General features: G+C 40.4%; 1 protein-coding gene across 2 annotated transcripts in view; it reads left to right on the top strand.

Annotated features, from left to right (window-relative positions):
* The window catches only part of dnmt3bb.1 (DNA (cytosine-5-)-methyltransferase 3 beta, duplicate b.1), a 33211-nt gene extending 17626 nt beyond the window's left edge, over nucleotides 1-15585 (top strand). Inside the window, exons 3-22 of one of the 2 annotated variants that reach the window (XM_079272998.1) lie at nucleotides 1159-1309; nucleotides 1700-1785; nucleotides 1885-2022; nucleotides 2698-2847; nucleotides 5035-5193; nucleotides 5307-5414; nucleotides 6041-6182; nucleotides 6305-6427; nucleotides 6782-6826; nucleotides 6909-6988; nucleotides 7657-7769; nucleotides 7893-8076; nucleotides 8917-9001; nucleotides 9127-9272; nucleotides 10116-10206; nucleotides 10549-10694; nucleotides 11277-11362; nucleotides 11857-11926; nucleotides 12032-12150; nucleotides 12536-15585. In XM_079272998.1, coding sequence (XP_079129124.1) covers nucleotides 1159-1309; nucleotides 1700-1785; nucleotides 1885-2022; nucleotides 2698-2847; nucleotides 5035-5193; nucleotides 5307-5414; nucleotides 6041-6182; nucleotides 6305-6427; nucleotides 6782-6826; nucleotides 6909-6988; nucleotides 7657-7769; nucleotides 7893-8076; nucleotides 8917-9001; nucleotides 9127-9272; nucleotides 10116-10206; nucleotides 10549-10694; nucleotides 11277-11362; nucleotides 11857-11926; nucleotides 12032-12150; nucleotides 12536-12677 — 2364 coding nt within the window. In that variant the 3' untranslated portion in view covers nucleotides 12678-15585. Of the gene's footprint in view, nucleotides 1-1158; nucleotides 1310-1699; nucleotides 1786-1884; nucleotides 2023-2697; nucleotides 2848-5034; nucleotides 5194-5306; nucleotides 5415-6040; nucleotides 6183-6304; nucleotides 6428-6781; nucleotides 6827-6908; nucleotides 6989-7656; nucleotides 7770-7892; nucleotides 8077-8916; nucleotides 9002-9126; nucleotides 9273-10115; nucleotides 10207-10545; nucleotides 10695-11276; nucleotides 11363-11856; nucleotides 11927-12031; nucleotides 12151-12535 lie in introns of both variants that reach the window. The other variant, XM_079272997.1, reaches the window with a different exon arrangement.
* The last annotated feature ends 305 nt before the right edge of the window (nucleotides 15586-15890 follow it).

Genomic DNA, 15890 nt, shown 5'->3' with positions numbered 1-15890 from the left:
TCACTGCAGTGTCGGTGGTACATGCAGGTGAACGGCCAGTTGAGGATTGGCAGAGTTTCATTATGTGACCAGGAAGTTTCAATCTACTTGACAAGGGTGGCTTCAACCACAAGTGCTTTTGCGCTGCGCATTAGTTTGTCATTGAGAGAACGGGATTTTCCTTTTCCCCGTCATGATTTCAATGTGCACGTAGCTCCAGCTTCAGGTGGCCAGTCGCAAAGCAGTCTGGTTACCACGAGGTAAAGTATCGTGGGAGTAAAATCAAGTTTAAAAAAACAAACCAAAAATTGAATGACGGCGACAAAACAATGACGACAGACAGAAAAATCAATTGAAGCTTTAAATGTAAAAAAAAGGAAAAATGGCATTCGCTCCAGCTTTAGTTTCAGCTTTGTTCCCTGGGAAATCATATTTCTTTCGTCAGTTTAAATATTAAAATACTCATGAACCTCGACAAGCGTACCTGTTAATTAGATGCATCAGATGGATCATTAATCCAAAATGAACCCAGAATCCAGAAGTTAGATCATTTAAGATGTAGATTTAAAAATGATGTTTTCCCAACAGCATATTCTTAGTCTTTGGAACAAAACTTAAAGCATGAATTTGGATGTTTCTCTCTGAAATGCACCCTGGGAGTAGTAGTTATTCTCCTCCTCTCATCACTTTTCTCCACATATTGTTCTCACTCTTCACATCTTTGCCGAACTTTAGTTAAGTATATTTAATTTTAGCATACTTGAGTATACTTGAAGCCCTACTAATCATCAGTATACTTAAAGAGTGCTATTTTGGAACAACTTATTTTATACTTAATATATTTTAGTTGTGATTAAATAGTAGTTATGCACAATTTGAAGTGTATTTAGTATATTTTTGTGTGCTAAATTGGAAGAACTAAATGTAAATAGGTGAAAGCGTGACTTTTGTATACTTTTTATATATTTGCAGAAAGTACAATTCTTTGACAGTATATTTGCAGTGTACTATTGAAAATATCAGTATATTTTAAATACAAAAAAGTACTTTTTTTTTCGCCTGGGTTCTCTTCCTCACTTCAATCAGTGAATCAATAAATCGAATAATCTCAGCATCTTTTCAGTAAAAGTCGATCAGGCTGAAGCCTATGAGTCACCTGCCCTCTGTCTCTATCCTCAGGCGCCGGTGAACGGAGACAAGCCTCCCGCTAAAGGCCTATCAGAGAACGACAGTGGCGTGGAGCTGACCAATGAGAACAGCCCTCTGACCGCGGCTGAACCGCCCTCCCCCTTCAGCCCCAAGCAGAACGGAGATGCCGCCTCACCTCAAGGTAACACACACACACACACACACACACACACACACACACGACAGTGACACGTGTTTTATGTTGTTTCTGTATCACAGCACATTGGTGCACAAATATTAAACAAATATTAAAGTTGGTAAAACTTTAATATTTTAAAGGTCCGATAGTTTCCTGTAATTTACGAGAAAGGAACTGATATGAACTGTAGATTTAGAGGTTTAATGGAAAGGACAATATAAACATTATTAAAGTTCACTTTTATTATAAAGGAATTGCATATTCCTCCACTAGAAATGTATTTCTGGAGAAGTGACTGTCCTGCTACTTGCACATTATCTCTTGAACGTATTGAGTTACTTTTCGAGCCATCTGTCGAGCCTTCTGTTGAACTCCTGCTGTTTCTCCTCTCAGATGGTAACCAAGGTTCAGGGGGAAGTAGGAAGAGGAGCAGGAAGAAGTCAGAGGAGGAGGAAACTACCTGGGACTCCGACAGCGAGGTATGACCACAGGCGTACAAACTTTCATTTATTGAAGCTTCTTTTGGAAGACGTGAAAGTCAATCCTCTGAGTGTGTGTTCATGTGTGTTTGTTTCCAGGACAAAACTTCAGGAGCGTCTCAGCCGGGTTTGAGACAGACGCCTCGACCCAGAACCATCTTTCAGGCCGGTCTGATACCGCGCACACACAACAAACCTCGCAGACAGAACCGCAAGCAGGAGCACAGCATGTTACTGGTAAACACACACACACACATCACTGGTTTTTCTTACCCCATGTTAAACCACCTGATATTTTCCATTTACAAATGCTGTGGTGTTTGTTTTAAAATACATATTAGTCTACTAACTTCCTTCATTGTTTGTGCTTCCTTATTTGAATACATTTTTTCCGGCCTAATTCTGATTCACTAAATGTCAAAATAATCTAAATCGGGTTCCTGCCCCTCGCCCAGGAAGAACTCGAACATGTTGTTTTGACCCTCCATGCTTACCGTAGTTACTGGTGCAACTGTTTTGCAACGCAGTGGAACAGTTCAGTCAGTTCAGCATTTTTTTTAACTCCCCAACATCCTGATGTTTCCATAAAAAGCCTGTGGGTAAGAGTAATGCTGTCCAGATTTATGACAATGCGGACATTTTGATGCAGGTTTAACTTGTTGAAAACGTCAGAGAATAAGAAGGATTGATTTATTCTTTCTTGTTTACCTCTCTGGTGTCCATCCAATTGTCGTGAAAACCGAAAGCAATTTTCCAAAAGATTCTGCAAAAGTAAATGCTCAATGGTGTTTATTGTCCCTTCATCTACTGTTAAACAATTAAGCTTCTTTCTCTCTCTTTTGCTCCCACACAAATATTCCTTTGAGTCTCATAAACCTCCATCTTTATCTTCACCCCGTCTCTCTCCATCAGTGTGCTGGTCGCGGTGGTCCTCGGGTGGCTGCGGTTACGCCCGGCGGAGTCCCAGAGGCTCCCCGTCCCGAGCTGATGGAACAAGACTCCAAGGACTCGGCCCAGAGTATCAGCACCTCATCCAGCTCTGAGATCCAGCCGGAGTACAATGTAAGATGTGTGTTTGGAGGAGGAAGGATGGAGGGGTGTGAATCACATATCAGGACTAGAGACTAGACCTCCATCCACTCATGGGGGCAGGTTGATGGAAGTTGGGAGATGAATGAAAAAGAAACAAAAACAGTATGTCTGCAGATGCTGAACATCATATTCGGATTGTTTAATCTGGACTCACATATGTGGGACGTTTTTAGTTTGTTGTGTTTTTGTATCATTGTGGCATTCATTTAAAATGTTGAAAGATTCAGTGACAGGATCACAATCAACGACATTATCACAATTGATATTCAAGTTACCAAACATTACAACCAAACTAATTTCCCTGTTTAAAAAGAATATAGCCCTACAAGGTAACAAATTTATTGTCAAATTTATCAGTTATTTTTCCAAATCTGCATAAATTAGATCCGCCACACAGCATTCATTTTAAAAAGAAAATATGTTACTTTCAAAGCAGGTTCACTGTTACTTCCGATATTTCCTCCTTCTGAAACAGCGGGGAAGAAAGCCAGGAGTTGAGTTTTCATTAAAACAACAGTATGACTGTTGTGTTAACTGCATGCTAAATGAATCAGAGCCCACAAGGCCACAGTCCTCCTGATTTATCACATGACAGGTTTCTGACAAACAATGTGGCATTTAAAATGCTATTTTTTAAACAGAGTCCGTTGCAGTGCTCATCTACATGAAAAGGCACCGGGGCTGCATTACATCCCTTCCAGCGAACTTCACGGAGAGGGCAAAACAGCTCAGCTAAAAACACAAAAACACTGATTCCATCAGCATGTTAGCGTGACGTTTGTGTGTAACCGGTACCGACAACGCTATCTTCACTTCACCTCTGTCTTCCGCTCCACTAACCTAAACGGTGGCATTGTCTTGGGGTGTCTGATCTATCATCCTCGCTTGTCCCCGACTCTGGCCGCTTAAAGTAGCGATAGCAAGTTTATTGCGTTTGGGGGGATTCATTTAGCAGCGGTGTTGCTCCGCTGTTCGCAGGCGAAACACCGGAGCCATAGAAGCGATACATAGCACGATACTAACGAGCTCTCTTTAAAGGCAGATTGCAGAGGCATTTTCAGTATTTACAAACCAAAATTGTCCTATCGCACACCCTGACCCTTAAAGCACTCTTGGAAAAGGGTTGAGGACGTGCAAAGGGAACGAAAAAGAGAGAGACAGCTGTGTCGATGCAGGAGAGGCAGCTTATTTCAAAAAGGGGAAGTGAAGGTTTGGCAGTGATAGAAAGAGAAGGAGGGTAACTCCCTTCACAGACCACAGAATCCCCCCACCTGGCCTTGTGTTAGTGCAGGTGGCCACACACACACACACACTCACTGTGTTTGCTCTATATCAATAGTTTAATTCAAGTCGTGACGACCACCAGTCTGCACAGCAGGGCCTATGTATGTGTGTGTGTGTGTGGTGCATACTTATAAAGATCTGCATGTCTCAGGTCTGCGTGCACAGAATCTCACAGTACGCTTGCTTTTTTCTTGTGCTTGCTGATGCGCCTCATTGTGTTGGCGTGTGTGTTTTCACTCGACCCAGGCTGAAGTCAGTGGAGCGTATCACCCTTTCAAAGCCGAGTGGGTTTTCTCTCTTAAGGCGGACTGAAGGATCACATAGCCTGGGCTCAACTGGGATTTGTTTGCAAGCATGGAATTCACACCTGCTCAAAAACTAGCACACCATCATTTGCAAAAGAAAGAAAGAAAAATGGGTCAATTATGGTTTTATCAGGGATGTTTGATGTCTTCTTTAAATTGCAAAGCTAACAGCCGAAATAAAGGAAACATTCCTGAGCAAATCAGGCTACAATGTGTTTTCATACAGGTGTAGAGCGATGTCAAGGTGGACAAACACCATTCAGTTTATGTTGTGATGCTTTAAAGATATGGACATTTCATCTTGAAATTTTTTCGTTTTATTACTGTCATACTTAAAGGACACTCATTTTTAAAATTAAAAACAGGGTAAACGATTTGTTTCTTTACTCAAATGTCAGCCAAACCTTCTCCTCTACATTCTCTGTCCTCTCTCCAACAAAACTAATCTCACTCTCTTTCCATTATCTTCATTCTTCCTCTCTTCTGATACCCACACTTTCCATCAGTAAAGTGGTACAAAGTACAAGATCCTAACCTTATCCATCTACACTCTGCCTCCTCCATCCAGGACAACAAGGGTTTTGGCATTGGCGAGCTGGTGTGGGGAAAGATCAAGGGCTTTTCCTGGTGGCCCGGCATCGTGGTGACGTGGCGCGCCACTGGCAAACGGCAGGCCAGCAACGGCATGAGGTGGCTGCAGTGGTTCGGAGATGGAAAGTTCTCTGAGGTGAGGAGGGAAGAAGCAAATCAGACAGACTGAAGGAGGAAGGGGGGGAGGGAAATCATATAATCGTTGCACACGGCGTACTTTGTTTGATGCCACGTTTTCTTCCCCTCTAGGTTTCAGCAGACAAACTGGACTCCATCACTGCCTTCCCCAAGTTCTTCAGCCAGGCCTCCTACGCCAAACTGGCCTCCTACCGCAGAGCTATCTTCCAAGCACTGGAGGTAAGCGTAGATGTGGATTAGGTGCCACTTTTGGAAATCAACCACCTTTGTTCTTAGTTGCTGGGCAGAGTTAATCTGCTGTCTTCTTCTTCTTCTTCTTCTTCTTCTTCTTCTTCTTCTTCTTCTTCTTCTTCTTCTTCTTCTTCTTCTTCTTCTTCAGTGCAGGTGTCTCCAATTACATTGGCTGTGTGTAGGAGTGTGTTTGTGTGTGTCGGAGGTCTGCTGTAAAAACACGCCGGTGTGGTTTCCCTGGCGAGAACGGTTCACTGGAAGTGCATTATGCATGTTTAGACAGCACCGTATGTGTGTGTGTGTGTGTGTGTGTGTGTGTGTTTATATGTATCTGGTGTGTGCACCAGATGCCAAGTCAAACAAACGGATGCATGTCTGAAACGGATTCCTCCTCACTATCACTGTCTCGTCCTGTCCATAAAAAAGAGGGTAATGAGAGAGGACCGCCGGGTTGTCTCTCTCTCTTTTACACTGCCTGCCCTCTCAGCTCACTCGCACAATCTGTCTCTTTCTTTTTTTAAATGAGCCGGGAAGCCGAGCGCAAAGCCTTATGTTTGATGCTTTTAAATATCTTTAAATATATATCTTAAAAGGTTTGTATCTCTTTATCACAGATGTCCAGTGTCCGGGCGGAGAAGAAGTTTCCTCCCTGCGAGTCGGACATTCTAGATGACCAGGTCAAACCCATGCTGGAGTGGGCCAACGGCGGCTTCCTGCCCAAAGGAGAGGAGGGGCTCAAACCTACACACACTGCCGGTGAGCAAGGCAGCAGCACCAGACCAGTCGCATACTGTTCATCACAAAACAAAGTGCCTCCAAATGTGCCATTCAGTGAGGAAATGACAGTAAAGTCTGACTGTTCTTGTGTCTCCCTGCAGACAGTAACCCTCTGGACCACCAGGTCCTCGATGTTTCCCTGCCAGAATATTTCCCCAGCGCCAAGCGGCCCAGAGTCAGCCTCTGTAAGAACAAGGCCGCCCCCGAGGAGTCCTACAGCAGAGGTACATTTCATTGTTTGGAACTTGAACTTTTTAGTTTTCCTGCTTTTTGTCTGTTAAAGGTTTAAAAGGGAAATAAAATGTGACGTTTGGTATTTTCTTTGTGGTCCAGATTAGCTTATGTTTCTTGCGTTATTTTTGCATCAGTTTTATTTGGCTGAGTGTACTTTAGTGTAGAGTAGGGTATTTATTAGAGATTGGCTGCACATTGAAAAAGAACAAACAGGAAAATGTGAAGCTAATAAAGAGCTTAAGACTAAAAGAGTCCCATTGTCCCTGGCAGGATAGTAAACGTGTTTGAGACATCCCGAAATGAAAATGTGTTACTTTATAACATTGTCCTTCTTTTCCTCTCAGAACAAATGGTGAATGAAGTTCTGAAGAATAAAAGAAGTATAGAAGGTAGAGACTCAAACTTTCACATTGTGTGTTTCTGTGTGTATTCATTTGTGAATTATTAACCGTGTTGTTTAATTTTTTACAGATTTCTGTCTCTCTTGTGGAAAGATGAGAGCAGCAACCTTCCACCCACTGTTTGAAGGAGGCCTGTGCCAAACATGCAAGGTAGAGCAGCAACACAATTTACTATTTTCCACAATCATTAGCTTAACCCATTGAATTATTCAGTGAGACGTTTTCACGAGTTCCTGAAGGAGGCGCTTTCTGCTCAGCCAGGTTGCTCATGTTTGCGTTGCATTCGGGGGTCCTTGTCAATAGACTTTCTCCATGGCACACATGTTGACTTGTCATACCAGTAAAAATGATGACGGGCTGCATTTCATGTGAGTGCTCCAGTCCCATGGCTCTGGCACTGGGACACCGACTGTAAATGAAATAGAGCCATCTTTAAGGTGTCTCGCTATAAGTAGTCAAGATGTCCTAAAAGACATATTTAAAACTTGAGATAATTGCACATTGAGCATGCAGTAGTTGCACTCGAACGTGTAAAAAAGCTCCCCTGAGATCCACAAGCCGAAGCCTCCAAAATGATCCTGCAGCTGAATCCACACAACACAAACTGCACATTATCACCTTCATGAGGGGAGGCTCTATTACAGGAATGTTGTATTAGACTGCATTATTTTAAAATATACTTAATAAATTTGCAACGGAGTGCATGTTTGAAGATGATTTTCTTTAAATTGTTGCCGATGTGCAGCAATGTCAGTGTGGCAGTGTAACTAAATCCAGATGTATTTTTGTGATTTGTTTTTCTGTGTGTGTGTGTTCAGGACGTGTACCTGGAGATGTCCTACATGTACGACGATGACGGTTACCAGTCCTACTGCACCGTTTGCTGCGGAGGTCGAGAGGTTTTGCTCTGCGGCAACGCCAACTGCTGCAGGTCCGACACACAAACACACACACACACACAAAGTAACAGTACACACAATACATGACCTACTAACTTCCCCACCAATGTCTGTCAAAATCTGTCCGTTCACCTCGTCTCCTCTCTTCCTTCCAGGTGTTTCTGTGTGGACTGTCTGGACATCCTGGTGGATCCCGGCGCGTCTAACAGCGCTCGCTATCTGGACCCGTGGCGATGCTACATGTGCCAGCCGCTGCTGCAGTACGGCGTCCTGAAGCGACGGCACGACTGGAGCATCAAGCTGCAGGTTTTCTTCACCAGCGACAATGGACAGGAGTTTGTGAGTGACTTTGTATTTTTTTTTTCACAGATGTTTGACAAAAGTTTAATTTTTGTTCACAAATGTATATTTTTATTTGTCTGTAAATATTTCTGTGTGTACTTAATATCAGTGTTTCCCAACCGAGATGAATCTGTGGGGTAGCAAAATGATGAACAAGATTTTTCTATATTTTCTGCCCTTTTTCAAGTCTCTGCTTTTTACTGTGAAATACTGCAAGGTTTTACCTCTTCGGATCGCTAAAGATTATTCAGATAAAACAATGTAAAAAGACTTATGTGACAGTAGAAGGTATTACTTCCGTTAAGTGTCACAAACCAAAAAGGTCGAAACTCACTGCTCTATGTTTGTCTTCGCTTATGGTTCAGCTCTTCTTCTTGCCACATTTCTGGAATACCGCAAACTGAAATTAATGGAAGTGAAATTCAGTAGCCAGACCTGCAAGGACAAGCTTGATCAGATTAGATCAGCAGCGAACAGGAAGTCAGCTAAATAAAAACAATTGAACAACCTAATGTGCAATGCAGTCCAACGACCCTACAAAAAAAACGAACCTATGACTTTCAAAGTTCAATATTCGTAGAAAAATGTATCAAAGAGCAAATGAGAAAGTTTGAATGGACTCAGCAGAGCAGATCATTAGCTTATCAGAAATGAAGATAAGAACATGTTTTAGTAATGCAGTGAAATGTATTTTTCACTGTTGAAGAATCTTAACTCCTCTAATAATGACAGCCACTTAAAATGACTTAACTTATGAAAACATTATCTTTTGACATATTTAGCTGCCCAGATAAGAATTAGCCTCAAATACGACTTGTCTTAATTTTTCTCTTCCAGGAGAAACCAAAGATTTTCCCAGCAATCCCTGCAGAGCAGAGACGACCAATCAGAGTCCTCTCCCTGTTTGACGGCATTGCCACTGGTGAGAACAAGTGTTTGCATGACAAGAGACAGTGAATGAATGTATTTGCACTGATGTCTTGGCCATTTGATGTTTAATTCACCTAAAACGCAGCAGGTCATCATGCAAACTGTCTGTGCTTCCAGGCTACCTGGTTTTAAGGGACCTGGGTTTTAAGGTGGACCAGTATGTGGCGTCAGAAGTGTGCGAGGAATCCATCTCAGTGGGTGTTGTCAGACATGAAGGAAAGATCCATTACGTCCATGATGTCAGGAACATCACCAAGAAAAACGTAAGAAAGAAATAGTTTCAAGTGTCAGGAACATACCTGGAACATACCTGTTGAAAATGATCAATTGGATCTACTTAGTGGCAGTTTAAAGCTCCCCCCAAAAATGTTGTTTAAAACATCACCGAGACGCGTCATTAGGAACGCAATGCCAGCAAACCCACGGTTTGCCTATAGTACTTATAAGATGATACGTATTTCATGTGGTGGCCTGGCTTGCACTCTCTTGTGCTGCACTTTGTGTTTCTCTAGCATAAAAGTTTAAATATTAATACTTCCTTCCTGTTTTGATAACGGCAGATGTGGTAGGAACAGTTGGACAAACGCAAATACAGACGAAGGGTTGATGATTGCGATATTTAATTATGATGAACTATTTAATTATTTTGTTCTTTCTTTATTCTTTTGTGTTGTGCAAAACTGTAGATTTAATTATCTACCTGTACAGAGTATTTGTAGTGCAGCTGTTAATAAATAGTTCACCATTTTGGGAAATATGTTTACTTAATATGCTGTATATAAATGTCCTTATGCTAATTGCGAGCATACTGACTTTTGTTATGATTGTGATTAGGTAAGAGTGCTGTAAAGTGATGGTTATTATAACAAAATACAGTATAAACTCATGCAAGACTGGGATACATATACAGTTTATGCTAGCGATTAGCATTCGCACTAAAGATTGAAACCCTAACGTTAGTTGAAAGGGTAACAGCTACTCTTCACTAATGCTCCTCCTTCTGCAGTCTGACGAGTCCGGGTTGGTGTGTTTCCAACACACTATGTAGAATGTTGTTTTATTCACTTCCTCAGTCTAACACTCGGTGGTGCTGTTGTCTCTCTCAGCTTCTCGACTGGGGTCCATTTGACCTGGTGATAGGAGGAAGTCCCTGCAACGACCTGTCAATCGTCAATCCTGCCAGGAAAGGGCTCTACGGTAGGTACCTGCCAGAGTCACGTCGGAGAATTTCTTTCAGTAAAATTTGTTTTGCACCAATGTTTCCAAGAATTTGAGCAGTAAATGACTGTGGTGGTTAATCTCTGTTTGTCATTTAATTTTAATTTGTATGAGTTTAGCTGAATGCCTTTAGTTTTTATTAATTGACAAAAGGCTGTTTCTGATCCCCCCCCCCCACCCCCCTAAAAATGGCCAACCTCAAATATACTGTGTTTCATCTTTAAAATGTTATCTGGAGTGGCCACTGGGAGGGGCCTATATCCCTAAATGTCATTAAGGAGAAGGTCAGTCTGTACTGACGGTGCTTTGTTCCTACAGAAGGCACAGGGAGGCTGTTCTTCGAGTTTTACCGTCTGCTGAGCGAGGCCAAACCCAAAGAAGGAGAGGACAGGCCGTTCTTCTGGATGTTCGAGAACGTGGTCGCCATGGGCGTCAATGACAGGAGGGACATCTCACGATTCCTAGAGGTGAGTTATATGGACTGCAGAGTGTAAACAGCTGCACAATGTCAAAAACATAAACCAAAGACGTCCATCAACGACGGATAATTATTACATTTCGTTCATGTGTAGCGAAAGTAGTAGTTCAAGACCTCGACCTGAAGCCTAATGTTAGACCGAACCCTGAGGTGGGGGACATGACAAAAAAATATATCATAATTCTTTTTAGGCAGGAACACGATATTATCACTATTCTTTTCATGCTTATTTTTAAGACTATTTTGCAAGTTACTGAACAGACTACCAGACTAATTTCCCTATTTAAAGAAATATAGGACAAGGTAACAAAGCATCACACCATACTCCATTCTCAAATTTAACACTTAAAAGTCTGTTTAAAGTTTCTTTGAATCATTATTTAAATGTATTTACTTTTACAAATACATTTGAAACACCACAAGGTATTTATTTAAAAAGATAATATGTCACTTTTGAAACAAGCAAGATAGATATTTAAGTTTATTTTTAAATAGCAGCGGAGCTAATCCAGCAGTGCTGCGCCGCTTTATTACCATGAGTTTGATTGAGTAATCAATGTGTGTTTTGCAGTGTAACCCTGTGATGATCGATGCTATTGAGGTCTCTGCTGCTCACCGGGCCCGATACTTCTGGGGAAACCTGCCGGGCATGAACAGGTAGGAAAAACAACTCGTCATCATCAGAAACACTTTGAGGTCCAACTTCTCAAAGAAAAAACATTGGTACGTTTTTAGTTGTGATTAATATGTTGCCAGAGCTGCAACGAATATTCAACTTATCGATTCGTGAAATTGACCAAAAAAATAATGACAGTTAAAGTAATCTTCCATACAAAAATGACAGAAACTCCATTATATCATATTTAATTTAATATTTTTGGGTTTTGGAATGACAAAACATGACCTTTAAAGACATCACCTTTGAGAAACTGGGATGGACATTTTTTTTGCTTTTTTCTGAAATTGTATTTTATAGACCAAACAATTAATCAGTTGATTAATAAGTTGCGGCCCTACATGTTACACCACGGTATCTACTGTAAGGCTAAAATTGTTACTGTAATCTACACAGGGATGCTTTGTGTGGGTTTTGCTTATAATATGTACAATATATATATGTGTGTGTGTGTGATTATACCGCTACGTTTCAGGCGTCTGTGTGCCTCTGGGATGGACAAGCTGGAGCTGCAGGACTGTCTGGATCACGGCAGAGTTGCAAAGGTTTGATACGTCTACAGAATACTGAACAAAGTCACTCTTCACAGTTTACACTTGTATAATGTGCTACGTGGTCTCTTGTGTGACCATGTTTTTGTTGTTTCATAGTTTGGGAAGGTGCGCACCATCACTACCCGCTCCAACTCCATCAAACAAGGGAAGGATCAACACTTCCCTGTGCTGATGAACGGGAAAGAGGACATACTTTGGTGCACTGAGCTGGAGAGGTTAGCAGGAAACACACACACACACACACACAGAAAGATCCTTCAGAAGATCCAATATATAAGTAATTTAGTTGGATCTAACACTTAAGCTGATGATATAAATCTTGAGTGTCATACCCATATAAATTGAATAGCAGTTGAACGGACATTGAACTGTTGTCCATGGTCATGTCAATAGTACCAATGAAAATGGCAATTGATGTCAGTTGCTATGGTGGTCGCAATGGCATCGGTACACATAAAAATGGCCGCCGCTCCGACCATCCTGCTACGTTGATTTGAATGGGAATGTCCGTCCTGCTCCTATTCTTTTTCTACGGGCACAGTGCTTAAGCACCATGGTGACATTGATTGTAATAGTGGTTGTGTGTTTGTTACCCTGCAGGATCTTTGGCTTCCCTGTCCACTACACAGACGTGTCCAACATGGGGCGCGGTGCCAGACAGAGGCTCCTGGGCCGGTCCTGGAGCGTCCCCGTCATCAGGCATCTGTTCGCTCCACTGAAAGACTACTTCGCTTGTGAATAGATGCCAGCCATCACCAGCAAAGAGAAGCCACTTACACACACCAGCTTTTCCATTGTGATACTAACTCAGAGGAACATCGGCCGCCCGCCACATTTTGTGAAGAGCCGGAAATTTCTCTCCACTCTTGCAGGAGAATAACAAGTTTCATTTCAAACCAGTGTAGCTGGAAAATAGTGAGAATAGCTGTTTTTGTGTCCAACCCTCCTGGTGATAATGCACTGCAGCCTTAAACACACATAACACACTAACACAGAGATAAACAAATAAAGCATAGGCTGGGATTCTGCCGATAGTATCACTGATTATATCATCCATAACTGAGGCCAGGAGAGTGCTTCGCCTCTCTGGAGGTTCAGCTGAGTTTAAAGGAAAAGATGGCGAAACCTGACTCACCTGTTTTGTTGATTCAGATTAGACCGTACAGGGATCTCAGCAGGATTTTCTTTCTTTTGAAATGCCCTTAGAAGGTATTGTTTTTAAGTTGACAACACTTAGTAGTTGTAGAAAAGAGAGAACAACACAGCACCAAAGGTACAGCTTTTTACTGCGCTGTATCAAACTTTTTTTGTAGGATGTGTCAAAATTTCAGAGGATGTTTATGCCTCCATTTAGCTGATGTTTAAAATGTGTGACAACAGGCGGGTAATAAGAAAAAAAAACAAACACTTGAACCAAAGTCATTAGATGGACATATTTGGGCCTACATGCTGTTCCACTGGAATCCGGCCTGAATGTATTTTCTCAAAAAAGGAGTTTGTCTAGAAATTATATTGGGGGTATCTGTCCAAATTCTAAGATAATAAATATCCACAACTGTCCTGAATTATTAAAAATAAATTGGTAAATAAAACAGAAACAGCATTCAACAAAAGCATATGCTGTTAGTCTAAGCCACACAGGTACTGTGAAAGCATTGTGGTTGTTCAATGCTAAGAAAATAATCTTTTTAACTTTGTTAAAATTACAACATATTTAGATTTGAATATGGAAAGAAAAAAAGTGCTCCGTAGGAAAATACATTCAGCAATGGAAGCTCGTGCACTGCAGGCTAACCTGGAGATGAAGCAGGGTTTGTCTTTATATTTAGTTCATATTCATAATGTTGTTGTTGTTAATTGTTGTAAAGGAAAAATACTATAGTTTAGCTTGTTGTATTTTACTTTGAGATGAGTTCATATGAGCAAAAAAAAAGAAAAAAAACCTTTTATCAACGATTGTATTAAAACGTTTTTGTATAGATGGTGTAAAACTTGAAACAAGCCGATGCAAAAACACAGATCTAGAGATTGTCTTTTGGGAACCATTCCAGACAGCTAAGAATTAACGACTGATGCCATTTATCCTGCTGTAGAAGTTTAGATTTTATCGTTAAAAAAAAAAATACCATTGTTTTAGCTCACTGTAATGGCTGGATGTCCGTGATGTCAGCTACATGTGAGTGAACCTGGTTCAAAGACGTTACCTTGAATCCAGGAAAGAACGAGTGTCACTGTGCGTAAATGTGGTTTTAAAAAGCAAAAAGGTGGGAAACACTGGCCAACACGCAATATTTCTTGTAAACTACCACTGCCCATCTCGTTTTATATGTGTTTTTTTAAGTTTCCCAAACATTTGACAAGATCAAAATCATCTCTTGCTGGTTGATGCTCTGCTTTGTTCTGTGTGGTGCACATGCTTTGGTATACAGTATGTATCAGTAATTACAAGTAGCCTAACTGTCTGATGTGGCGCACATTTGTTGCCAGAAGAACTATTTCCCTGTGAGACTTCAAACACCAAGTTATTGCAATAATGTAGTTTTTTTAATACTACTTAATAATTGTACACATTGCCATTTTTTTTCCTGAAATTACATCATTGTGTATGCTTAAGCTTTAGCATGTTCACCAGATAGGGATTTACTGAACAGTTTATTTTGGTGCCAATTCTCTTGATGTGAACTAACTAAACTCACAAAACATTGGTATATTCCTTTGAACTATCTTTTTGTTTTGTTTTGATAACTGGAGGAATATTTCGATGTTGTCGACTGTCACCAAATCCTACTAAATGGGCATTACCTCAGACAAAGGGGCAACTGTACATCACTCCTCCTGTAGGACCTCTTTTCTGTGAATATACACTGTAGCTTTATGCGCCCATATGCCCTGTCTATATATAGCTTGTATTTGTTCACTGGAACTTAAATTTGTACACAATGTTTTGCGTACTGTATTGATAGAAAGGTTTACAAGTGTTTTAACTCTCTTGTTTGACCAAGAACTACATTTCTTTTAACACAAAATGCACAAGCCTTCTTTTTTTTCTTCCATGTTTAAATGACCAGTTCATTAAGAAATGTATAACTCTTCTATGGTGCTCAAAATGCCCCTTAAAGTGCCACCAGCAGCCTCTTTAGTCAGATTTTTGAGTCCTTTAAAAAAACCAAAAAGTAATTGTTTACAGTCTTAATTAATACTGCTGAGTTTGTTGAATGTTTTGCTTGAGAACAGTACGCAAAAAAATTGATTTTTGTTTTGTTTTTGTAACTGTCACATACAGTATATATTAACAGTATAAAGCTTTCTTTAAATGTGTAATGTCCTAGCACATTATAGAGTATTCTAATCAATAGGTTTTTGATGTGTTGTGTTCGATGTAAAACTATTTGAGTACATTTGTAGGCTTGCGTGTGAATATCAGAAGTTTCTAATTTTTTATACTACAACCTTTTAGTGCGATATATTTTATCAGGATTCCATTTGAGGATTTTTTTTTATTTTGCTGAAAGCTTTTTTAATGGATCTAAAGTGCAAAAGCATTTCAAAAGAACAGATTCCGTGCTATTTTATACTTCTTTTGATTAGTGGAAAAGCGTTGATGTTTTTTTTTTATGTTTATGTACTTCCTACAGCAACCTTTATATCATTTGTACTCAATAAAAAACTAAAAAACACTTACATGGGTCCTGTGTGAAATCTTCAATAATGTGTTGTACATTCATCTTTTTTTTATATTTACTCTCGGGACCGAAATGTCTGTAAATGTCAATGAAGTGGAAAGAAATTATAATTTTCTTTTTATTATTTTAAAATCCTCTAATTATTTTTTAGTGACTCCATTAATTATTCAGGATATAAAATCACAACATTCATGACGAATTGGTTGAAAAATGTAATTGCTTGTCTGATCCCCAAAAGTATTTAAAATACTTGACAAAGGTTTAGATTTTAC

Source organism: Melanostigma gelatinosum (genome assembly GCF_949748355.1).
Source record: "Melanostigma gelatinosum genome assembly, chromosome: 8".
Lineage (NCBI taxonomy): Eukaryota > Metazoa > Chordata > Actinopteri > Perciformes > Zoarcidae > Melanostigma > Melanostigma gelatinosum.
Note: the sequence above shows the minus strand (reverse complement) of the source record. Positions and strands in the feature narration are given on the sequence as shown.